General features: G+C 45.8%; 2 protein-coding genes across 4 annotated transcripts in view; one reads left to right on the forward strand and one right to left on the reverse strand.

Annotated features, from left to right (window-relative positions):
• Nucleotides 1–43: 43 nt before the first annotated feature.
• HEXD (hexosaminidase D) lies at nucleotides 44–22,495 on the reverse strand. 2 transcript variants are annotated; one of them, XM_044296516.1, is made up of 13 exons: nucleotides 22,358–22,495; nucleotides 20,019–20,136; nucleotides 19,093–19,202; nucleotides 13,853–13,940; nucleotides 13,611–13,775; nucleotides 13,241–13,424; nucleotides 12,334–12,405; nucleotides 11,963–12,158; nucleotides 11,747–11,829; nucleotides 11,431–11,509; nucleotides 6,559–6,660; nucleotides 3,823–3,912; nucleotides 44–625 (listed from the first exon to the last, which is right to left on the reverse strand). In XM_044296516.1, the coding sequence occupies exons 1-13, from the start codon at nucleotides 22,363–22,365 to the stop codon at nucleotides 457–459; spliced, it is 1,464 nt and encodes a 487-aa protein (XP_044152451.1). In that variant the 5' UTR covers nucleotides 22,366–22,495; the 3' UTR covers nucleotides 44–456. The 2 variants fall into 2 exon arrangements, with proteins under 2 accessions (XP_044152451.1, XP_044152452.1); XM_044296517.1 differs by lacking the exon at nucleotides 22,358–22,495 and adding an exon at nucleotides 22,268–22,296.
• Nucleotides 22,359–26,258, forward strand: part of OGFOD3 (2-oxoglutarate and iron dependent oxygenase domain containing 3) — a 91,215-nt gene continuing 87,315 nt past the window's right edge. The window contains exons 1-2 of one of the 2 annotated variants that reach the window (XM_044296518.1): nucleotides 22,359–22,558; nucleotides 24,589–24,803. In XM_044296518.1, coding sequence (XP_044152453.1) covers nucleotides 22,467–22,558; nucleotides 24,589–24,803 — 307 coding nt within the window. In that variant the 5' untranslated portion in view covers nucleotides 22,359–22,466. Of the gene's footprint in view, nucleotides 22,559–22,613; nucleotides 22,691–24,588; nucleotides 24,804–26,258 lie in introns of those variants that run through there. The other variant, XM_044296519.1, reaches the window with a different exon arrangement.

Raw genomic sequence — 26,258 nt, forward strand, 5'->3', positions numbered from 1 at the left:
TCTGAGCCGGACAATCGGATGCTGATTTAAAGAAATTATATTGTCGAGCACACTTTTTATTTAAATCATTGACAAAAAGTAATAAAATTGGCTGTACAGGAAAATTGTGATTTACAAAGAATCAGCAAATACATTGTATCTTATCCTCCAGTCACATCCAAAGCTGCAGTGGTTACTGTGTAAACTCTCAGGCTAAATTAATTAAAATCTCCCTGCTAGACCAGTGTGTGCATAGAGTGCAGTGCAATAAAGGGATGTCTGTTGGCACAGTGGTGACAAAATTCCAACTGGCAGTCAGTAGAATTTTGAATGCAGCTCTTAATATGGATAGAGTATACTACTATGTAATTAATACAAAAGTAACACTTATGCAGCAGTGAAAGGACTAAGCCAGGAATGTCAGATATAAAATCTGGATTAAGGCTCAACAGCAGACCACTCGTGGTGATGACCCGTCTATGTCTGGTTCTCCAGGGCAGTATTAAGGTCTTGCACTAGTTCTTGAAGTTGCAGGTAATATGGAAGTGAATGTTCCTCCATCCATTCCTCCACTGTGTTGGCAGAAAAGATCTTGAGCAAAGCTGCTTGAAGGTCTCCCAGGACTAAAGTCCAATTAGACAAGAGACTGAGCGGGAGGAAAGACAGGAATTACTGAGAAACTACTACTATAATACTGCTCCTATGTACAAGAATATAACTACTATAATACTGCTCCTATGTACAAGAATATAACTACTATAATACTGTTCCTATGTACAAGAATATAACTACTATGTGGTCTGAGAAGGTGGACCAGCTCTACCGTTTCGAGGAGCTAGCGCATTGGGAGTCTAACTCTCGCTCTCGCTTCTTGAAATTGTGGTCTCCATGGAAAGTTTATAGAAATTTTACTTGATGGAGCAGATGGGTATCCCTTCCCTGTTTCCCTCCCTTCCCTCCCCTCCTGAGGTCCTCTTCTCCCCCCCTTTTTTCTCTTTATTTGATTTCTTTGTATGATTATTGTCAATGACAGCTGGTACTGTTTGCACTTGACATGTATGCTGGACGTATATCTTGTATCCTATTGCCATCATTGTACTGTCATGTGTGGGCTATGGCCTTGATTTTTCTTTCAATAAAAATAAATTTGGTTAAGAATATAACTACTATAATACTGCTCCTATGTGCAATAATATAACTACTATAATACTGCTCCTATGTACAAGAATATAACTACTATAATACTGCCCCCTATGTACAAGAATATAACTACTATAATACTGCTCCTATGTACAAGAATATAACTACTATAACACTGCTCCCTATGTACAAGAATATATCTACTACAATACTGCTCCTATGTACAAGACTATAACTACTATAATACTGCCCCCTATGTACAAGAATATAACTACTATAATACTGTCCCCTATGTACAAGGATATAACTACTATAATACTGCTCCTATGTACAAGAATATAACTACTATAATACTGCCTCCTATGTACAAGGATATAACTACTATAATACTGCCTCCTATGTACAAGAATATAATTACTATAATACTGCCTCCTATGTACAGGAATATAACTACTATAATACCCCTCCTATGTACAAGAATATAACTACTATAATACTGCCTCCTATGTACAAGAATATAACTACTATAATACTGCCTCCTATGTACAAGAATATAACTACTATAATACTGCCTCCTATGTACAAGAATATAACTACTATAATACTGCTCCTATGTACAAGAATATATCTACTATAATACTGCCTCATATGTACAAGAATATAACTACTATAATACTGCTCCTATGTACAAGGATATAATTACTATAATACTGCCTCCTATATACAAGAATATAATTACTATAATACTGCTCCTATGTACAGGAATATAACTACTATAATACTGCTCCTATGTACAAGAACATAACTACTATAATACTGCCTCCTATGTACAAGGATATAACTACTATAATACTGCTCCTATGTACAAGAATATAACTACTATAATACTGCTCCTATGTACAAGAATATAACTACTATAATACTGTTCCTATGTACAAGAATATAACTACTATGTGGTCTGAGAAGGTGGACCAGCTCTACCGTTTCGAGGAGCTAGCGCATTGGGAGTCTAACTCTCGCTCTCGCTTCTTGAAATTGTGGTCTCCATGGAAAGTTTATAGAAATTTTACTTGATGGAGCAGATGGGTATCCCTTCCCTGTTTCCCTCCCTTCCCTCCCCTCCTGAGGTCCTCTTCTCCCCCCCTTTTTTCTCTTTATTTGATTTCTTTGTATGATTATTGTCAATGACAGCTGGTACTGTTTGCACTTGACATGTATGCTGGACGTATATCTTGTATCCTATTGCCATCATTGTACTGTCATGTGTGGGCTATGGCCTTGATTTTTCTTTCAATAAAAATAAATTTGGTTAAGAATATAACTACTATAATACTGCTCCTATGTGCAATAATATAACTACTATAATACTGCTCCTATGTACAAGAATATAACTACTATAATACTGCCCCCTATGTACAAGAATATAACTACTATAATACTGCTCCTATGTACAAGAATATAACTACTATAACACTGCTCCCTATGTACAAGAATATATCTACTACAATACTGCTCCTATGTACAAGACTATAACTACTATAATACTGCCCCCTATGTACAAGAATATAACTACTATAATACTGTCCCCTATGTACAAGGATATAACTACTATAATACTGCTCCTATGTACAAGAATATAACTACTATAATACTGCCTCCTATGTACAAGGATATAACTACTATAATACTGCCTCCTATGTACAAGAATATAATTACTATAATACTGCCTCCTATGTACAGGAATATAACTACTATAATACCCCTCCTATGTACAAGAATATAACTACTATAATACTGCCTCCTATGTACAAGAATATAACTACTATAATACTGCCTCCTATGTACAAGAATATAACTACTATAATACTGCCTCCTATGTACAAGAATATAACTACTATAATACTGCTCCTATGTACAAGAATATATCTACTATAATACTGCCTCATATGTACAAGAATATAACTACTATAATACTGCTCCTATGTACAAGGATATAATTACTATAATACTGCCTCCTATATACAAGAATATAATTACTATAATACTGCTCCTATGTACAGGAATATAACTACTATAATACTGCTCCTATGTACAAGAACATAACTACTATAATACTGCCTCCTATGTACAAGGATATAACTACTATAATACTGCCTCCTATGTACAAGAATATAACTACTATAATACTGCTCCTATGTACAAGAATATAACTACTATAATACTGCCTCCTATGTACAAGGATATAACTACTATAATACTGCCTCCTATGTACAAGGATATAACTACTATAATACTGCCTCCTATGTACAAGAATATAATTACTATAATACTGCCTCCTATGTACAGGAATATAACTACTATAATACCCCTCCTATGTACAAGAATATAACTACTATAATACTGCTCCTATGTACAAGAATATAACTACTATAATACTGCTCCTATGTACAAGAATATAACTACTATAATACTGCTCCTATGTACAAGAATATAACTACTATAATACTGCCCCATGTACAAGAATATAACTACTATAATACTGCTCCTATGTACAAGAATATAACTACTATAATACTGCCTCCTATGTACAAGAATATAACTACTATAATACTGCTCCTATAAAGATCTTTCTTTATGTCACTGGTCCATTATCAGGGTATTACAGATACATATAATATGGCAGATGTTCACTAGTTATTTCACCTCACAGCTTCTGGTTCTATCTGTTGCACCATTACGGGGTTGATCATTTTTCTTTTTCTGTGAAATGGGCTGAACCAACCCGTGACAAATCTGTAAGAACAAAAACAGTTTACTAAAGTCTGGAACTTATGTTTCATCATACTACACTGGATCCCAGTAACTCCATGTCCTCCTGTATACTATACTAGATCCCAGCACCTCCATGTCCTCCTGTATACTATACTAGATCCCAGCACCTCCATGTCCTCCTGTATACTATACTAGATCCCAGCACCTCCATGTCCTCCTGTATACTATACTAGATCCCAGCACCTCCATGTCCTCCTGTATACTATACTAGATCCCAGCACCTCCATGTCCTCCTGTATACTATACTAGATCCCAGCACCTCCATGTCCTCCTGTATACTATACTAGATCCCAGCACCTCCATGTCCTCCTGTATACTATACTAGATCCCAGCACCTCCATGTCCTCCTGTATACTAGATCCCTGCACCTCCATGTCCTCCTGTATATTATACTAGATCCCTGCACCTCTATGCCCTCCTGTATAGTATACTAGATCCCCGCACCTCTATGCCCTCCTGTATAGTATACTAGATCCCTGCACCTCCATGCCCTCCTGTATAGTATACTAGATCCCTGCACCTCCATGCCCTCCTGTATAGTATACTAGATCCCTGCACCTCCATGTCCTCCTGTACAGTACACTAGATCCCAGCACCTCTTTATTCTCCCATATACTATACTATATCCCTGCACCTCTATGTCCTCCCATATACCATACCAGTGCCGGTGCAAGGATTTTTGCACACACAAGCGAAGCTACATTTTGGCCCCCCCCACCCACACAACTCGGTGGGGGTGATGTAAAAAGGAGGGCGTGATGTGACATGGAGGGGGAGAAATGTGACATAGGGGGGTGATGTGACATGTCACATTTCTCCCCCTCCATGTCACATCACCCCCTTTGTGTCACATTTCTCCCCTCTATTAATGTTGTGTAAAAATAAACATTATGCTCCTCACCTGGGCCTGGTCCCGTCTGCAGCAGCTCCCCTTCTCCTCTGTGTGGTCTTGGTATCTTCTCTCGCTTCCGACAAGACTTTGAGGACCTTTGCCACTCAGCCAATCAGTGGCTGCAGCTGTGTCACGTGTCAGACCAGTGATTGGCTCAGCGGGAAATCACTGCCCTGACACGTGACACAGCTGCGGCTACGGATTGGCAGAGTGGGAAAGGTCCTCAAACAACTTGTCAGGACTCGGGAGCCCAGAGAGCAGATAGGAGGACCGTCACACAGAGGAGAACAGCCGCAGAAGGCCGGCGGCATTCTCAGTGCCCTAAGGCACTTGGTCTGCCTTATTATAGCACCGGGCCTGTACCATACTAGAGCCCAGCACCTCCATGTCATGTATAGTATACTAGATCCCAGCACCTCCATGTCCTCCCGTATAGTATACTAGATCCCAGCACCTCCATGTCCTCCCGTATAGTATACTAGATCCCTGCACCTCCATGTCATGTATAGTATACTAGATCCCAGCACCTCCATGTCCTCCTGTATACTATACTAGATCCCTGCACCTCCATGTCCTCCTGTATACTATACTAGATCCCTGCACCTCCATGTCCTCCTGTATACTATACTAGATCCCTGCACCTCCATGTCCTCCTGTATACTATACTAGATCCCAGCACCTCCATGTCCTCCTGTATACTATACTAGATCCCAGCACCTCCATGTCCTCCTGTATACTATACTAGATCCCTGCACCTCCATGTCCTCCTGTATACTATACTAGATCCCTGCACCTCCATGTCCTCCTGTATACTATACTAGATCCCTGCACCTCCATGTCCTCCTGTATACTATACTAGATCCCTGCACCTCCATGTCCTCCTGTATACTATACTAGATCCCAGCACCTCCATGTCCTCCTGTATACTATACTAGATCCCAGCACCTCCATGTCCTCCTGTATACTATACTAGATCCCTGCACCTCCATGTCCTCCTGTATACTATACTAGATCCCTGCACCTCCATGTCCTCCTGTATACTATACTAGATCCCTGCACCTCCATGTCCTCCTGTATACTATACTAGATCCCTGCACCTCCATGTCCTCCTGTATACTATACTAGATCCCAGCACCTCCATGTCCTCCTGTATACTATACTAGATCCCAGCACCTCCATGTCCTCCTGTATACTATACTAGATCCCTGCACCTCCATGTCCTCCTGTATACTATACTAGATCCCTGCACCTCCATGTCCTCCTGTATACTATACTAGATCCCTGCACCTCCATGTCCTCCTGTATACTATACTAGATCCCTGCACCTCCATGTCCTCCTGTATACTATACTAGATCCCTGCACCTCCATGTCCTCCTGTATACTATACTAGATCCCTGCACCTCCATGTCCTCCCGTATACTATACTAGATCCCAGCACCTCCATGTCCTCCCGTATAGTATACTAGATCCCTGCACCTCCATGTCATGTATAGTATACTAGATCCCAGCACCTCCATGTCCTCCTGTATACTATACTAGATCCCTGCACCTCCATGTCCTCCTGTATACTATACTAGAACCCTGCACCTCTATGTCCTCATGTATACTGTACTGGATCTCTGCACCCCTATATACTGTACTAGATCCCTGCCCCTGTAGTATATCTCCCCCTAAATACTACACTAGATCCCTGCCCCTTGTGGTTGGTACGCACTGGTTTCGCTCCAGGAAGTCCTGTGTGGGGGTCTTCAGGAAGAACATGACTTGAGTGATCAGGGTGAGCACGTCACTGCCAGGGAAGGAGCCCAAAGCTTCACTGCCGCAAAATAAGACATCATCAGTTCACAGCAAGAACCTCCAGAAAAAGGCGGTGTAGTTGGGGGATCCCCAAGATCTTAGACATCTAAGTTACTCGGAAAGCCGGGAGACAAGCAATATGGCTGCTATTAAAGCTCCCAGAATGGTACTTGTCGCCTTTCTCAGAATCAGCGCCACTGTCCTGAGGAACCTGGGAAGGATGTAATGGTGGCCATATTGGTTACCACCCAGCTTTCCCAGAAACAATTTTATCTCGTTCATAACTACGCATCGTCTAATACAGAGGTCGCACTATATTTTTTCCAGAAGAGTAAAAATACTCCTCTGACCATTTTTGAGGAGTATTTTTACCCGAGGAGGAGTACCGCAGTAATTCAGATGCATGATATATAGGCCTATACTCGCTCACATCTGCATTTGGAGCCAGTGTTGCAGATTCTGTCAAAAAGGCCTCATATGCAGAAACTGAGCGTCTCCATCACAGTCGGCGGGCTGGGTTCACATCACGTTTTTTTCATACATTTAATGTACACACAAAAACCGTATATATATATATGTTACCAGACGCCTCAGACAGACGCCATACTGTGGCATCCGTCACCATAGTTCCATTGTAAAAAAAATAATATTACAGTATACGTTAGCCTACATGTTTTTTTTGCTGGACTTTGCCGGATGGAAAAACGCGGTGCACTAGGCCTTCCCATCCTGCAGAGTTCTGCAAAAAAAAAAAAAAGGATACATTATTATTTTTTTTTATTTTTTTTTTTACAATGGATCTCCATGGAGCTGGATGCCACAGTATGGCGTTTTCGTTGTTCTGCTCCATTAGATGAGGAGAACAACAGAAATAAACAGTGGTGGTGTGAACGGGGCCTAAAGGTGGGTATGCAGTACTGGTCTAACATCAGGCAATTACAGCCAAGTGATAAAGTCCAGTCCAATATGGCGGCTCTTCCCTGTACTTTACCACTTGGCTGTAATATCCTGCATTCACAGTAGTGGCCCTCCTCAAAAATGCTATATGTAATCAATAGGGAGTGATATACTGAATTGCTCACTCCAAAAATGAGGAGAAGAGCAGAACCAATTCCATACACCAACAGGGAGTGATGTTGGATGCTGTCGGCAAAATTTATTTGGTAGTGGCAAATGTCAATAGTGGGAGACTGATGTCATCATACCACTTATATACCGATGGACTATTTGCCAAATTACTGTTTGCCAGCATATAAATCTACCCTGGTGGGGTGTATGGTCCTGCTAGTGCCGAAAAAATTGCCTGTGACCAGACACAGCCACTATTATTTGTCAACAAAGTGGCTAACCACGTGTCTGAATGTTGTTAACAACACCAATTGTTTGGCGACAGTAGGTGATGAATCGCGCAAATTGTTACGCCTTAAGGCTGAGTTCACACGGGCGAGATTTCCGCGCGGGTGCAATGCGGTAGGTGAACGTATTGCACCCGCACTGAATCCGGCACCATTCATTTCTATGGGGCTGTGCACATGAGCGATTTTTTTCACGCATCACTTCTGCAATGCTTTAAAATCGCAGCATGCTCTATATTCTGCGTTTGTAACGCAGGACAGGCCCCATAGAAATGAATGGGGCTGAGTGAAAATCGCAAGCATCCGCAAGCAAGTGCGGATGCGGTGCGATTTTCACTCATGGTTGCTAGGTGACAGTCTATTCACTGTATTATTTTCTCTTATAACATGGTTATAAGGGAAAATAATAGCATTCTGAATACAGAATGCTTAGTACAAGGGCAATTGAGGGTTAAAAAAATAAAAAATAAATTAACTCACCTTGTCCTCTTCATCGCGCAGTTCCCGGTCTCTTCTGATGAGCTGTCGGCTAAAGGACCTTTGGTGACGTCAGATCACATGCTCCAATCACATGGTACATCACCACGGTGATGTACCATGTGATTGGAGCATGTGATCTGACGTCACCAAAGGTCCTTTAGCCGACAGCTCATCTACCAGACCGGGAACTGCGCGATGAAGAGGACAAGGTGAGTTAATTTATTTTTTATTTTTTTAACCCTCAATTGCCCTTGTACTAAGCATTCTGTATTCAGAATGCTATTATTTTCCCTTATAACCATGTTATAAGGGAAAATAATACAATCTACACTACAACTAACCCAAACCTGAACTTCTGTGAAGAAGTTCGGGTCTGGGTACCACAGTCGGTTTTTTATCACGCGAGTGCAAAACACATTGCACCCGCGTGATAAACACTGAACATCGGAACGCAATCGCAGTCAAAACTGACTGCAATTGCGTACCCAATCGCGCGGGTTTGCCGCAATACACCGGGACGCATCCGGACCTAATCCGGACACGCCCGTGTGAACCCAGCCTAAATGTATGGAGGGATTTTTTGACACCCACGCTCCATATACCTGGGCATACTCAAGGGACACTAGCACTTAACTGATGGCATTGGCCGTGATGAGAGGAACATGTACACTACTGATAAGTGCCAGGCTATCCAGACCAGCATTATAAATGCTCACTACCAGTGCAGGGGGGTTGCCACTGAACGGGCCAAACCACTGCTTATTGCTGGCTAGGAGCGTTCCAACATATCAAAATGCTATTACCATTAAGATTGCTTAATGGCACCTAAAGTGGCAAGTGGAGCGGAGTGCTGCCCCTTATTTAGGGGGATTTATGATATCCACCCTCACTGCAGTTAGAACGCCATCATAGTGCAATTTATCCCTAAATACAAGCGATCACTATACTGTTAAGACAACTGGTGTATACAGGACTAGCAGGACTGCTGTTCTCCTAAAGTGTGGCTGATCATTGACAGAAACTAAGTCACTGGATTAGCAGAGGGGGCCACTTATCTGCTAATTAAAACCTAAAACTGCCCCCCAACATGTTTCGCCAGTCACGCTGGCTTCATCAGGGGTAACGGGCAGCAATGGCACTAGCAGGACCATACACCCCACCAGGGTAGATTTATATGCTGGCAAACAGTAATTTGGCAAATAGTCCATCGGTATATAAGTGGTATGATGACATCAGTCTCCCACTATTGACATTTGCCACTACCAAATAAATTTTGCCGACAGCATCCAACATCACTCCCTGTTGGTGTATGGAATTGGTTCTGCTCTTCTCCTCATTTTTGGAGTGAGCAATTCAGTATATCACTCCCTATTGATTACATATAGCATTTTTGAGGAGGGCCACTACTGTGTTTTTAACACTGTAGCAGTTGTTTTGTGTTTTGTCTGTGTTATTTCAGATGTGGTTCACTATGTCTAGTGACACTTTTTAACAATGTGTTCAATAAAAGTGAAGTATTAAAGTAACCCGGGCCAAGACAGGTTTCTATTGCCTATATAGGCATTTGTAAATATATGTTGAATTAACCTTGCCCAGGTTGGTCCTGTTTATTTTGGATTAAATATCCTGCATTCACTACACGCTGCACTACATACATCACACGTTGTGCCACATACATGTGTGTGATGTATGTAGTGCAGTGTGTGATGTATACATGTGTGTGATGTATACATGTGTGTGATGTATGTAGTGCAGTGTGTGTGATGTATACATGTGTGTGATGTATGTAGTGCAGTGTGTGTGATGCATACATATGTGTGATGTATGTAGTGCAGTGTGTGATGTGATGCGGTGTGTGAAGTATACATGTGTGTGATGTATGAAGTGCAGTGTGTGATGTATACATGTGTGTGATGTATGTAGTGCAGTGTGTGATGTGATGTAGTGCAGTGTGTGATGTGATGTAGTGCAGTGTGTAAAGTATACATGTGTGTGATGTATGTAGTGCAGTGTGTGATGTGATGTAGTGCAGTGTGTGATGTGATGTAGTGCAGTGTGTAAAGTATACATGTGTGTGATGTATGTAGTGCAGTGTGTGATGTGATGTAGTGCAGTGTGTGATGTGATGTAGTGCAGTGTGTAAAGTATACATGTGTGTGATGTAGTATAGTATACTAGATCCCTGCACCTCCATGTCCTCCTGTATACTGTACTAGATCCCTGCACCTGTAGTATATCTCCCCCTAAATACTACACTAGATCCCTGCCCCTTGTGGTTGGTACACACTGGTTTCGCTCCAGTGTTTGATGTATACATGTGTGTGATGTATGTAGTGCAGTGTGTGATGTATGTAGTGTGTGATGTATGTAGTGCAGTGTGTGATGTATGTAGTGCAGTGTGTGATGTATGTAGTGCAGTGTGTGATGTATGTAGTGCAGTGTGTGATGTATGTAGTGCAGTGTGTGATGTATGTAGTGCAGTGTGTGATGTGGTGCAGTGTGTGATGTATGTAGTGCAGTGTAGTGTGTGATGTGTACATGTGTGTGATGTGGTGCAGTGTGTGATGTCTGGGGGGGTATGCTTCAGCTCCTCAGCCGCCATGCTTTTCGGGGTCCTTGCGCAGCGCGCTTCAGCCACCCCCGGGAGCCAGCCACTCCTCCTTCCTGCTCCCGCTGGCTTTACCCTGCTGCGGGGCACTGTATCGCTCCGGCGACCACCCAAACTAACCAATAGGAAAGATCCTAGCTATCCTGGGCTTTGCTATTGGTTACTGCAGGCACAGGCAGCATTGCTGCGCTGCCTGTGCCGTTCACGGCGCGCCCTGCGCTGATGAAAACCAGGGAAGAGTCTAAGGTACGCCTTAGACTTTTTTCCAGGGAGTAAAATGACCCGAACAAAAGTCTATGGCGCTTGTACAGGAGTTATTGCGACCTCTGTGGTCTAATGTATTCACCTTGAGCAGTTTTCAGTGTCCAGATGGGACATTCCTAAAAGGTCTTGGACAGAGGTGGCCACCTGCTCAGAGAACGAACCTGGAGAGAAGGAGAAACACAGACAGATCCAGAGAGGTAGTCCAGGATCAGAAAAACATGGCTGCTTTCTTCCCAAAACAGCGCCACCCTATCTACAGGCTATGTGTGGCATTGCAGAGCACAAGCACTACAACATCTTTGTCCTATAGAACAGGAGGTCTCAGTAGTCAGACCTCCACTGGTCAGCAAGCTTAGTGGATACCTAATCTATATTGTAAGCATACATATGGACCATACCATTCTTCAACGTCTGCAGACACACGGCCAGAGAAGGCATCCCCACTGGGAGAAGTTCACATAGAACTGAGAAGTGGTCGTATCTGAAAAACACAGTGCGATGATCAAGGGTTAAACTGAAACCCCCCCCTACTGTAAAAACAAAAAGGAACCTCCAACCAGATGGGGTGCTAACACAACCAGCCATGGACCTCTACATATCAGTAAGAGACGTACCTCTGCCAGCCTGTAACGGCCACTCCTTGCAGTGTATTATGGGGAATCCTCTGCATCACCTGCAGCCAACGTCTGTGGTTCTCCAGGTGATGTCCGATACGGGTGAGTTGCTGGCAAGCACCGGTGGCCCCCTTAAAGGCACTGGCCAACCAGATCTTCTGGAAGCCACACTTTGTGTACTTTTCAATCAGGGCAACTGCAGGGATGCAAGAAATCTGAATCGTCACTAGGGTGGAGATCCAGTGGTGCCTCCTGCAGGCGTATGGTGCTTGGGAGCCACCTGCCGACATGGACCTCTGGACTCCACAGTGAATATTTACCATGGGAAGTGCAAGTTGTTTTTTATGGAGTTCCCCTTATAGTCCACGTACCTCTGCTGTCAACATCTAGGTCTGGGGTGTAGTCCCAGATCATCGGCTCCACCAGCTGGGCCACTCCAGAGTCTATGGGAGATAGAGGGTCAGCCATGGTTCCGTTTTCAAACTGGAGGCACTAAAGGGGGCATCACTGTGAGGGCAGCAATCTAGGTTGCCTCACTGTGTGTGGGCCCATCTAAGGGGGCACAACTGTGTGGGGGCCTCTAAAGGAGGCATAACTATGAGAGGGGGCATCATTATGTGTGGGGCCATATAATGGGTTATAATTTATAGGGGGGGGGATGGACACTATGTGTGGGGTTTACTTAAGGAGGCATCATACTGTGGGGGGGCACTTAGAGGGCATCACTCTGTGCGGGGGAACCAATTAAGGAGGTCTCATACTGTGTGTGTGCATGGGGGGTTCACTTAGTAGATATCACTTAAAGGGGGTTGTCTGAGTTATTAAAACTTGGGCAACCCCTTTAAACGGCCTAAAATATCAAATGAATGTATCCTCACGCGTTTTCTCCTCTGCTTCTTCCTGCGTTGCCCTCCGGTCCTTTGTTTTTCTGGCTGCAGCGGTGACGTCCTGTGCACGGCCGAGGCCAGCGACTGGCTGCAGCTGTGACCTGTGCACAGAATATCACCGCTGCAGCCAAGATCATGATGTCAGCGGCGGGCAGAATGGAGAGCAGCGTCCAAAAGGAACAGCAGAGAAAACAGGTAAGTATCCATTCATTTGTTATTTCAGGGCACTTGCAGGGGTCTTTTTTAATATAACTCAGACAACCCCTTTAAGTAGCATCATTCTGTGTGGAGACACCAAGGGATCACCCATCAGTGAGGGGGCACTTACGGGACCTTCACCCTGAGTACCCCTTCTGTAGGGTCGACTTTCCCCTATGGCACATTCTCTGACCTGTCAATGATTGGGCGCGTGCACTCCTCAGCATGTCATCCCAGGCAATGGGCCTGACCCCCGGATAAGTGGAAACCACGTGCGCGGCTACTCTCTTCAGGTGGGACATAAAGAGGTCTTCCACAGCTAGGCCATTTTCAGGAAGATACTTCTTGGACTCCTCTCCCTCGCCAAGGTAGTACACCTGGATAAGAAGTGTATATTAAACTGGTAATATGCACCATTTCCCATTTAGTACTCCAGTCACAACTAAAGCTGCATCAAAATCCTCCTGTTAAAAGGGCAGATTCCAAGGGGTGGACAGGTGAATTTTGCATGCAGCTTTGAAGGTGAATGGAGTACGGGACTTGACATGTATAAGACCTTGTACCTCATCCGAGCCAATGTGTAGCCACCGGACACCAGGATGGAGCTCCATCATCTGTCTTATCATGGCCTGGAGAAGCTGGTGGGACTCTTCCTTGTGAGTGTTCAGGCTGTTCGGGTAGGTTGGGACCTCTCTCAGGTGAGCAAACTCTCTGTGCTTCAGGACAAACTGAGAAAGAGAAGATTTACAGGGAGATCAGGACCATAATGTCTGGAAGAAGACACCATGAGGGTCCAGCGTCTTACCTCCAGGTGTCCAAATGTCTGTATGAGAGGAATGACTTCTAAGTGGTTAATCTGAGCCAGACGCAGGAGCTCCCGGACTTCTTGAGGGCTGCAAAAACAACGAACAGGGTGAGGTTATGGAACAGCGTCCTCATCTATATATTCCTGTACATACAGGGCAGTATTATAGTAGTTATATTCTTGTACATGGGATCAGTATTATAGTAGTTATATTCTTGTACATACAGGGCAGTATTATAGTAGTTATATTCTTGTACATAGGAGCAGTATTATAGTAGTTATATACTTGTACATAGGAGCAGTATTATAGTAGTTATATACTTGTACATAGGAGCAGTATTATAGTAGTTATATTCTTGTACATAGGAGCAGTATTATAGTAGATATATTCTTGTACATAGGAGGCAGTATTATAGTAGTTATATCCTTGTACATAGGAGCAGTATTATAGTAGTTATATTCTTGTACATAGGAGGCAGCATTATAGTAGTTATATTCTTATACACAGGAGGCAGTATTATAATAGTTATATTCTTGTACATAGGAGCAGTATTATAGTAGTTATATACTTGTACATAGGAGCAGTATTATAGTAGTTATATTCTTTGTCAAATTTCTTTTTATTTGAGAAAGGCACAAAGTTATGTAACAGGACATACATCTCATGTACCAGACGCAGCTGGTTATAGGCTTGGTCAGCATATTAAGTACATCCCAACGAAGGCATACATAACTCCAAACAGTAATAACCTGTGTAAACAGATATCGGGTGGGGAGGGGGGGGGGGGTCGACAAGACAAGGGGAAGATTGGACAGGAGAAGGGGGGGGGGATAAGGTCAGGTAGATGTCAATCATGCATCATACGGTTTGTCATGATACAACCTAGAATTTGCGATGTTGCTTCCAGGGGGACCATATCTTGAGAAATGCCGCTCTAGAGTGACTTTCCCAGTGGGCCAGCTCCTCAAACCGGAATATTTGATCAACTTTCTCGGTCCACATCACATGCGAAGGGGCCGCATCATTCTTCCAGAGGAGAGGGACCAGCAGTCGGGCCGCTGTTATAAGCATGGTGGGTAGGCTTGACTTTGAAGGGGTAAGCGTGCTATTAGGGCACCAAAGTAATAGAAGCTTTGCATCTAACTTAACCTGAGTATTACATATCTTATTAATAGCTGCCACCACCTCGCCCCAAAAAAGCTTGATTTTCTCGCAACTCCACCAGATGTGAGATAAAGAACCGGGACCTCCTCCACACCTCCAGCAACTGTCCGGGATAGCGGGATTAAGCTTGTGAAGGAATTCAGGCGTTTTGTACCATCTTGTAAGTAATTTATAAGAGTTAGCTTGAATCGTAATGCAGCGGTTGAATCCGTGCGAGTGTGTGAGGATAAACGCTTTTTCAGGTTCCGATAGTGTTATGGACAATTCTTTCTCCCAGGCTGCTAGGTACCACAGATCTGGAGGCGTGGAGGAGAGCAGCTCCTTGTAAAAAGTGGAGAGAGGTCTCTTTGGGCGAGTGGTGATAGAGAGTTTCCTTTCTAACCACGAGGGATCCGTAGTGGGCCTAGGAAGCGCTGCTAAGCACGCCAAATCTTTTTTAAAAGCCATGACCGACAGGAAAGAGGCGCTCTGAACACTTGGGATCGCGTCTATTTTGCTCCAGTCTAAGGCACCTGTTTCAGTCGTGATATCTTGTAGTTTGAGGTCGGACAGTAATGCCCAAATTCCCGCTGCCCTAGATGTGGTAGGATGAATATATGCCTGCAGTAGTTGTAGGGGAAGGTTCAAACTCGGAAACTGGAGGGTAGAAGAGCTATAGAGTTTGGACCACTCTGTTAATAAACCCTTCCACAAGGGTGAGGCAAACTTATTGTTGGCGGTGCATTTACGTAAGCCCCAAAGAACTAGTTTATCATTATATGAGAGCATGTTACATTCCAGTCGGGAGACAAGGCCGGGGGGACGCCAAGATAGGAGGCTCAAGGCTCTATTTAGCATTGACGCCCTATAATAGAGGTACATGTCAGGTAGGCCGAAGCCTCCCAACCTTCTCTCCCGAGTGAGAATGGCATACGCCAGTCTAGGGGACTTGCCTGACCACACAAATGCCGAGAAGACCCTGCGGACCTCCACAAAGAAGGAATGGGGTAGCCAGATAGGAAGTGTTTGGATGAGATAGAGCAGTTTGGGGACGATAAAAGCTTTGAGGATAGTAGTTATATTCTTGTATATAGGAGCAGTATTATAGTAGTTATATTCTTGTATATAGGAGCAGTATTATAGTAGTTATATCCTTGTACATAGGAGCAGTATTATAGTAGTTATATTCTTGTACATAGGAGGTAGTATTATGCTAGTTATATTCTTGTACATAGGAGGCAGTATTATAGTAGTTATATTCTTGTACATAGGAGGCAGTATTATGCTAGTTATATTCTTGTACATAGGAGGTAGTATTATGCTAGTTATATTCTTGTACATAGGAGGCAGTATTACAGTAGTTATATTCTTGTACATAGGAGCAGTATTATAGTAGTTATATTCTTGTACATAGGAGGCAGTATTATAGTAGTTATATTCTTGTATATAGGAGCAGTATTATAGTAGTTATATTCTTGTATATAGGAGCAGTATTATAGTAGTTATATTCTTGTATATAGGAGGCAGTATTATAGTAGTTATATTCTTATATATAGGAGGCAGTATTATAGTAGTTATATTCTTGTATATAGGAGCAGTATTATAGTAGTTATATTCTTGTACATAGGAGCAGTATTATAGTAGTTATATTCTTGTATATAGGAGCAGTATTATAGTAGTTATATTCTTGTACATAGGAGCAATATTATAGTAGTTATATTCTTGTACATAGAAGCGGTATTATAGTAGTTATATTCTTGTACATAGGAGGCAGTATTATAGTAGTTATATTCTTGTACATAGGAAGCAGTATTATAGTAGTTATATTCTTGTACATAGGAGGCAGTATTATAGTAGCTATATTCTTGTACATAGGAGGCAGTATTATAGTAGTTATATTCTTGTACATAGGAGGCAGTATTATAGTAGTTATATTCTTGTACATAGGGGCAGTATTATAGTAGGTATATTCTTGTACATAGGGGCAGTATTATAGTAGTTATATTCTTGTACATAGGAGCAGTATTATAGTAGATATATTCTTGTACATAGGAGGCAGTATTATAGTAGTTATATTCTTGTACATAGGAGGCAGTATTATAGTAGTTATATTCTTGTACATAGGAGCAGTATTATAGTAGTTACATTCTTGTACATAGGGGCAGTATTATAGTAGGTACATTCTTGTACATAGGAGCAGTATTATAGCAGTTATATTCTTGTACATAGGAGCAGTATTATAGTAGTTATATTCTTGTACATAGGAGCAGTATTATAGTAGTTATATTCTTGTACATAGGAGCAGTATTATAGTAGTTATATTCTTGTACACAGGAGGCAGTATTATAGTAGTTATATTCTTGTACATAGGAGGCAGTATTATAGTAGTTATATTCTTGTACATAGGAGCAGTATTATAGTAGTTATATTCTTGTACATAGGAGGCAGTATTATAGTAGTTACATTCTTGTACATAGGAGGCAGTATTATAGTAGTTATATTCTTGTACATAGGTAGCAGTATTATAGTAGTTATATTCTTGTACATAGGAGGCAGTATTATAGTAGTTATATTCTTGTACATAGGAGCAGTATTATAGTAGTTATATTCTTGTACATAGGAGCAGTATTATAGTAGTTATATTCTTGTACATAGGAGCAGTATTAGGCTACTTTCACACTAGCGTTCTGCTGTCCGCTCGTGAGCTCCGTTTGAAGGAGCTCACGAGCGGAGCAGAACGCTTCCGTCCAGCCCTGATGCAGTCTGAATGGATGCGGATCTGCTCAGACTGCATCAGTCTGGCGGCGTTCAGCCTCCGCTCCGCTCAGCGTTCAGCTGTCCGCCTGGCCGTGCGGAGGCGAGCGGATCCGTCCAGACTTACAATGTAAGTCAATGGGAACGGATCCGCTTGAAGATGACACCATATGGCTCAATCTTCAAGCGGATCCATCCCCCATTGACTTTACATTGAAAGTCTGAACGGATCCGCTCAGGCTACTTTCGCACTTAGAAATTTTTCTACGTTATTAATGCAGACGGATCCGTACTGAACGGAGCCACCGTCTGCATTAATATCATCGGATCCGTTCAAAACGGATCCGATCAAGCGCAAGTGTGAAAGTAGCCTTATAGTAGTTATATTCTTGTACATAGGAGACAGTATTATAGTAGTTACATTTTTGTACATAGGAGCAGTATTATAGTAGTTATATTCTTGTACATACAGGGCAGTATTATAGTAGTTATATTCTTGTACATAGGAGCAGTATTATAGTAGTTATATTCTTGTACATAGGAGCAGTATTATAGTAGTTATATTCTTGTACATAGAGGCAGTATTATAGTAGTTATATTATTGTACATAGAGGCAGTATTATAGTAGTTATATTATTGTACATAGAGGCAGTATTATAGTAGTTATATTATTGTACATAGGAGGCAGTATTATAGTAGTTATATTATTGTACATAGGAGCAGTATTATAGTAGTTATATTCTTGTACATAGGAGCAGTATTATAGTAGTTATATTCTTATACATAGGAGGCAGTATTATAGTAGTTATATTCTTGTACATAGGAGCAGTATTATAGTAGTTATATTCTTGTACATAGGAGCAGTATTATAGTAGTTATATTCCTGTACATAGGAGCAGTATTATAGTAGTTATATTCTTGTACATAGGAGCAGTATTATAGTAGTTATATTCTTGTACATAGAGGCAGTATTATAGTAATTATATTATTGTACATAGGAGGCAGTATTATAGTAGTTATATTATTGTACATAGGAGGCAGTATTATAGTAGTTATATTCTTGTACATAGGAGGCAGTATTATAATAGTTATATTCTTGTACATAGGACCAGTATTATAGTAGTTATATTCTTGTACATAGAAGCAGTATTATAGTAGTTATATTCTTGTACATAGGAGGCAGTATTATAGTAGTTATATTCTTGTACATAGGAGGCAGTATCATAGTACCAATATTTTTATCCTAAGGGACATTTGGAATATAACAAGTAATGACCAGTAATTTATCTGATTTGTCTTATTTCAGAATACAATGAATGGTTACTATAGGAGTGATGACCACCTGTAGGCGTGAGTTGCCCGCAGTGGGAGGAGCTCACTGTAGTACGGAAAGGTGTCCTCAAATTCTATCAGCAGTCCATTTGCTCCTAGGGCAGAGAAGAGCGGCAAAACCTAATGAGAAAAAGTGACAAAATCAGAAACATCCGCCATCTGTTCCCTGTTACCAACTACCGTATTTCATTTAAGTTGTTCATACATCCAGTTCCAAGATCCTCGAGAAGCATTTTACGGTTACATTTTTTTACACTGACATTCCATAGTAAAGAAAATACTCAAAATACACAATGCGAATTGCATAACTTCAGTTGACATTCTATTTCCCGAAAGAATATCTGGTAATTCGGCTCCATTGGGCCAGGACCCCGGCCGATCAGCTGTTTGAGCAGGCAGTGGCACTTGCAGTAACGTTGCGGCCTTCTCTCAGCTTTTCCTATGACCTAGAATGGTGCTGAGTGCGATACTAAGCACAACCGCTATACAATGGACGGCGCTGTGCTTGGTGAGCAAGGAGAAGACCACGGAGCTCACAAGAACGTCAGTACCTTCTCAAACAGCTGATTGGCGGGGGTCAACAGATCAGATACTGATGACCTATCCAGAGGAGTACAGGCGGTATTACGACCTCTGCCCAGAATCACGAAAAAAGCCAACACTTACGGATTTTTGGCGATTCTTGGGTTGCGGCAACCTGCGAGCCACACTGCAACCCCTTCACTTCAATGGCTGCAGTGTTGCAAAGTAACGGGTGTCAATGTATGGACCCAGACTTTAAATTTGGCATCTCCGTAAGTGTACTGACCCACAGAATAAAGGTAACGTATCACGTCGCACAGTGAACATGTTCAAAATGAAAAAAATTTGGACAATAGGAGGCTGGATGAATGGAATGTCACGATGCATGAAGAGTAATGAGGCCAGGCCCGTTACCTCCGCCAGGTAGGAGACTTTCGGGGGGGCCCCTTTCAGATCAAGGTGAACCAGGATCATTCCGACATCTCCTTTTTTCTCCGGGTTACGCTCGTCGTTGCTGGAGCCGCCGTGTTGCCTGAGGGGAAAGTGAAAAACACAGCTGGTTAATTACGCAGGGATTAGTAACTCCTCACACATGGCAAAGTTCACTCCTTTCTGCTTAAGATCTTTGCTTGCTGTCAATGAATGGAGGGAACGGATCTATTGTATACACCGAGTATGAAAAATCAAAAAGACTTAAAGGGGTTGTGCAAGAGTGACTTTTTATTTTTTTGGGCAAACCCCCTACTTGGCCGGACCTGTAAATGGAAGCTTACCTACCTGTTTTTTGGCGCTGGCTCTCCGCTCCTTCTCCGCTGCGCTATCTTGCTGAAAACATCCGGTCTGATGTGGCCTGATATGGCGGTGACTGGGTTACCTTGTATTATGTGTGCAGCGGAGCATCACAGGCCAGAAGAAGTAGGAGCGGGGTGCCGGCGACGGGAAGCAGGTAAGTAAGCTTCCATTTACAGGTCCGGCCAAGTGGGGAGGGTTGCCACAAACCGTTTAAAGGCGTACTGGTGATACTGGTGGAGATTGGCAAGTACAAGCGCTCAGCTATTCTGGCAGTATGACGTGGCGGTATGCATGTTCGAATTGCCCGCCCACCTTTCTTATTTGGGGGGTATGGAGCCCCTATTCTTGTGATGGGTGGCGGTCCCAGCAGTTGGACTCTCACAAATCTAATAGTTATCCCCTATCTTGTAGACAGGGGATAACTTCATCAGACCCCATTCACACAACCGTATTTTTGGTCCGCATCCGATCCACATTTTTCCCGGTTCAATGCGAACCCATTTGTTTCAATGGGGGCCGAAAAGAAATGAGGACAGCACACAGTGTGCTCTCCGCATCCGTATGTCTGTTTCGCATAAAAGATGGAACATGTTCTATACTTGTCCGTTTTGTAGACAAGAATAGGCATTGTTACGATGGGTCCGTAAAAAAATTTAATAAAAGAATGCAACACTGACGTCACATGGACATCATCCGTATTTTCTGCGTATCCACGTTTTGCGGCCACAATATACATATGGTCGTGTGAATGCACCCTGAGCGGAATACCTCGTGTCCCATTGAAGGGGTATGGGATAGGTATCTGATTTGCGGCAGTCTGACTGCTGTGGTCCCCGTACATCACGAGAACAGGGGCCCATACATGCACGGCCGCCGCTCCACCCAACTCCCTGGGACTGCCGGAGGTAGCAGATACAAGTAGTGTTGATCAAACTTGTGTTTTAAGTTTGGCGTCTAAAGTTCGGGTTCGAGTTATCAAAGAATCCCGTTATGGATTCTAAATTCCGTTATGGTCCGTGGTAGCGGAATCCATAACACGATTCTTCGATAACCCGAACTTAAGACGCCGAACTTAAAAGACAAGTTCGCTCAACACTAGATACAAGCGCTCGGCTATCTCTCTCCAGCACAGGTAGAACGGGCCCCCGCTCTTGTGATTGACAGGAAACCAGTTGTCTTTTTGGAACAGCCCCTTTAAGGCCGCGTTCAGATATGGTAGATTTGTCTCCGATTTCCAGTCCGCAGAAAATGACAGTTCAATGTTTTGAACACGTGGAGATCGAAATCTGCAGCAAGTGAAGAATTTCTTGCGCGGTTTCGCCACAGATTTAACCCCTTTGCCATGCAAGACAATACGGTTTTGTGGCGGGAAAATGTCACAGCAGACGTGGGTTTTCTATAAAGCCGATGACTGGGGAGACGGGACTCCATATTTAACCTGCACTGATACATTGTAACAAACTGTCAGGACAGGCGAGAGATTTAGGCTCCTGGGTCTAGATCATTGAGGACTGTCTAAACTGGCTACATTGTAACAAACCTGCAGCTGTGAGATGTATAAGGCCTGCAGATGTAAACATGAAAGTTTCTATTCACTGACAGCAAGCACAGCTTTTGAAAGTGGGGAATTGAAACACAAAAGATGGTATTACGGATATTATTATTTTTTTTGGGGGGAGGAGGGGGGTTATAAAGTCTGGACAGGGGTATATAGGTAGTCCAGAGATGGGCAGCAAAGGTTGTCTATATGGACCTCATATAGGCACAGTGATAATGGGTCCCAAGGGCAAGACCACCATATGTAATTTTTATCATTACTGTCCTATGTCACAAAGGGCTTCTTTCAACCCCTCATGTACCGTGACCCAAACCTGAACCTGGTGGGAGTTGTAGTCGCAGGGCACGCTAGGACTCGTAGTCCGCTCAGTGGGCGCTGCACTTAGCAAGGGGGAAGCTCTCACCCATCCATGTCTCCGGTTGCTCTGGCCTCGACTGCTCTGGCCTGGCGCTCAGTGTCTGCCCAATGTGTAGTCTCCACGTCGGAGCGCCGAGCTTCAGTGACCGCTCACTATGACAACGAAGCACCGGCGGCGGCTGAGAGTGACCGGAGAGAACGGGGAGGCGGCGGGGCCTAGCCGAGGAGCTCAGGGAGGGAAGCCTAGGTGAGTCTAGCAGGGCAGAGGGAGGTGCCCGGGTGTGGAGATGATGAAGTCACATCTGTCACCATATGGTGAATGGAGGCATCGTCTGTGGGCATGGGAACCAGTGTGGGCAAGCTGAATGTGGGCAGAAAGGTGAGTAGGGTAACTCTATTACAGTCAGTTATATTAGAGCGGCTGCAAACTGCTTTAGGGTAATATATAGGGTGCCCCCAGAGCAGTGCCGGCCACCGGCTGTGCCCCCAGAGCAGTGCCGGCCACCGGCTGTGCCCCCAGAGCAGTGCCGGCCACCGGCTGTGCCCCCAGAGCAGTGCCGGCCACCGGCTGTGCCCCCAGAGCAGTGCCGGCCACCGGCTGTGCCCCCAGAGCAGTGCCGGCCACCGGCTGTGCCCCCAGAGCAGTGCCGGCCACCGGCTGTGCCCCCAGAGCAGTGCCGGCCACCGGCTGTGCCCCCAGAGCAGTGCCGGCCACCGGCTGTGCCCCCAGAGCAGTGCCGGCCACCGACAGTGCCCCCAGAGCAGAGCCGGCCACCGGCCGTGCCCCAGAGCTGTGTCGGCCACCGGAGCAGAGCCGGCCACCGTCTGTGCCCCCGGAGCAGTGCCGGCCACCGGCTGTGCCCCCAGAGCAGTGCCGGCCACCGGCTGTGCCCCCAGAGTAGAGCCGGCCACCGGCAGTGCCCCCGGAACTGTGGCGGCCACCGGCAGTGCCCCCGGAGCTGTGCCGGCCACCGGCAGTGCCCCCGGAGCTGTGCCGGCCACCGGCAGTGCCCCCGGAGCTGTGCCGGCCACCGGCAGTGCCCCCAGAGCAGTGCCGGCCACCGGCAGTGCCCCCAGAGCAGTGCAGGCCACCGGCAGTGCCCCCAGAGCAGTGCCGGCCACCGGCAGTGCCCCCAGAGCAGGGCAGAAAGGTGAGTAGGGTAACTCTATTACAGTCAGTTATATTAGAGCGGCTGCAAACTGTTATAGGGTAATATATAGGGTGCCCCCAGAGCAGTGCCGGCCACCGGCTGTGCCCCCAGAGCAGTGCCGGCTACCGGCTGTGCCCCCAGAGCAGTGCCGGCCACCGGCTGTGCCCCCGGAGCAGAGCCGGCCACCGGCAGTGCCCCCGGAGCAGAGCCGGCCACCGGCAGTGCCCCCGGAGCTGTGCCGGCCACCGGCAGTGCCCCCAGAGCAGTGCCGGCCACCGGCAGTGCCCCCAGAGCTGTGCCGGCCACCGGCAGTGCCCCCAGAGCTGTGCCGGCCACCGGCAGTGCCCCCAGAGCAGTGCCGGCCACCGGCAGTGCCCCCAGAGCAGTGCCGGCCACCGGCAGTGCCCCCAGAGCAGTGCCGGCCACCGGCAGTGCCCCCAGAGCAGGGCAGAAAGGTGAGTAGGGTAACTCTATTACAGTCAGTTATATTAGAGCGGCTGCAAACTGTTATAGGGTAATATATAGGGTGCCCCCAGAGCAGTGCCGGCCACCGGCTGTGCCCCCAGAGCAGTGCCGGCCACCGGCTGTGCCCCCAGAGCAGTGCCGGCCACCGGCTGTGCCCCCGGAGCAGTGCCGGCTACCGGCTGTGCCCCCGGAGCAGTGCCGGCTACCGGCTGTGCCCCCGGAGCAGAGCCGGCCACCGGCAGTGCCCCCGGAGCTGTGCCGGCCACCGGCAGTGCCCCCGGAGCTGTGCCGGCCACCGGCAATGCCCCCGGAGCAGTGCCGGCCACCGGCAGTGCCCCCGGGGCAGTGCCGGCCACCGGCAGTGCCCCCGGGGCAGTGCCGGCCACCGGCAGTGCCCCCGGGGCAGTGCCGGCCACCGGCTGTGCCCCCGGGGCAGTGCCGGCCACCGGCTGTGGCCCCGGGGCAGTGCCGGCCACCGGCTGTGGCCCCGGGGCAGTGCCGGCCACCGGCTGTGGCCCCGGGGCAGAGCCGGCCACCGGCTGTGGCCCCGGGGCAGAGCCGGCCACCGGCTGTGGCCCCGGGGCAGAGCCGGCCACCGGCTGTGCCCCCGGAGCAGAGCCGGCCGTGCCCCTTTAAATTTCTTGTATGTTGTTACTTGCAGCTTTAAGAGGAGCCGTACATCTGGAAGGTCATGGAGAAGTCCTCTGCTTTGGGGCGTCTTTGCTGTGATCGTGGCCGTTTCCGGTATCTTCCTTATTTGGGGTTACCCCGGTGGAGAGTTGATGGAGGTCCTGGCTTCTCAGCAGGAGACCCTTCAGCATAAATTCTACGCGGTGCCCTGCTCCCAGGATTACGGCAACCACAAGAAGTTTACAGGTACAGAGGACATTATGTCATTTCATACTCCAGTCACATCCAGAGCTGCGTGCACGATTTTGTATAGGGTTACAGGAACTCGCGGCACTTTGCTGCCCCCTGCTGTGCTGTGGTGCAGTGCGAGAGCGGTGTGTTATACCGCAGCCTCACATCTGCAACGTTATAGGATCTTCCTGGGTTCTGTCCAGAGGTCTTTTAGGTGGAGCTGTGTTTGCCATTGCTTCAAACAAGTTTCTAACAAATTCACTGCTTGCTGTCAGTGAATAGATATGTGTCCAGCTGTGGTGTTTGTCTCTGCCCTTCTCCGCCACCCCCATCTTGCTGCAGTCATCACAGCTCACACAAGGGCTGTCACTCAGCTATCGCCTGGCACAGTAAATTTCCAATAGTCCGGAATATTCAGGGCAGCAAAGTTGCTGGATTATTGGAAGTTGTGTGTCTAGTTGTGATATGTCAGTGCCAGCGTGTCTGTGCGTTCACCCCAGGGCTGATGGGCCAGTGCCCTCGTACCGCCCTGCTACGGGTGCTCCGAAGCTTGCACTGTACCCGAGTCCTGCTGCCCTTTCGATGACCCCCCTGCATGGGAAGTGCCGGACTATTAGATACATTCCTGCTAATCCATCACATTCTGGATTAGCAGAATTTTTGGAGCTGATTAATGAAATTTTACAGCCTGCGAGGCGAGAGCATTGCCCACCTGGCGAGTATCAACCGCCATACCCCCCCCCCCCCTCCCACGCTCCCCGATACTGGCTGGGGTGCGGCAGGCCCACTCTGTCAGTCAGGAACTAGAGCGGAGCAGTCACTGATGTGTGCGGCTCCTGGGAGACCTCTTAATGAGCGACAGATGTAGAGGAGGAACCCAGGACCGTCGTACCCAGCACTACGTGACGAGTTTACCCAGCAGAGACTGGTACGGTGCCCCCTCTCCTCCTCTGCAGGTAACAGATGCTGCATTGAATGGATGCGCCACTGCCACCTGTGATATATCGTCACATATTGGGGGGGGTCACAGGAAATTAGGTGCCCTCCAGCGTGTGACACCAAACCCCGGCTGCTGCACTGTCTAAAAGTGGCTTGCTACCAGGCAGGGATTCTACGCAGGTATAACCCCCATCATCCTTATACAAGTCCTCAGAAAGCATAATATTCTATTTTTTTCTAGGTGACCCAGCTTTCACGTGCTCCTGAACAGCACCTTGGTTAGGGGATGCAGCGATGAGTAGTTCGTCCGGTTTGGCATTTAGGTGATAACCACTGCAGGAACTCTAATGGTTGTCACCCAGCTTTCCCAGGAATCAGGAGTGTGGGAAAGCTGGATGAGTTGTAACTGGTGGTCGCTCAGCTTTCCTAGGAATCAGGAGTGTGGGAAAGCTGGATGAGTTGTAACTGGTGGTCGCTCAGCTTTCCCAGGAATCAGGAGTGTGGGAAAGCTGGATGAGTTGTAACTGGTGG

The sequence above is a fragment of the Bufo gargarizans genome, chromosome 6 (assembly GCF_014858855.1).
Source record: "Bufo gargarizans isolate SCDJY-AF-19 chromosome 6, ASM1485885v1, whole genome shotgun sequence".
Lineage (NCBI taxonomy): Eukaryota > Metazoa > Chordata > Amphibia > Anura > Bufonidae > Bufo > Bufo gargarizans.

Excerpts from the sequence above, each read along its gene's own strand:
- HEXD (XM_044296516.1), bottom strand. Across the intron at positions 6,661-11,430 it reads GACACTGAAAACTGCTCAAG|TGAAGCTTTGGGCTCCTTCC; the intron begins GTGAATACATTA and ends ATTTTGCGGCAG. Across the intron at positions 3,913-6,558 it reads GACTTCCTGGAGCGAAACCA|ATTTGTCACGGGTTGGTTCA; the intron begins GTGCGTACCAAC and ends TTGTTCTTACAG.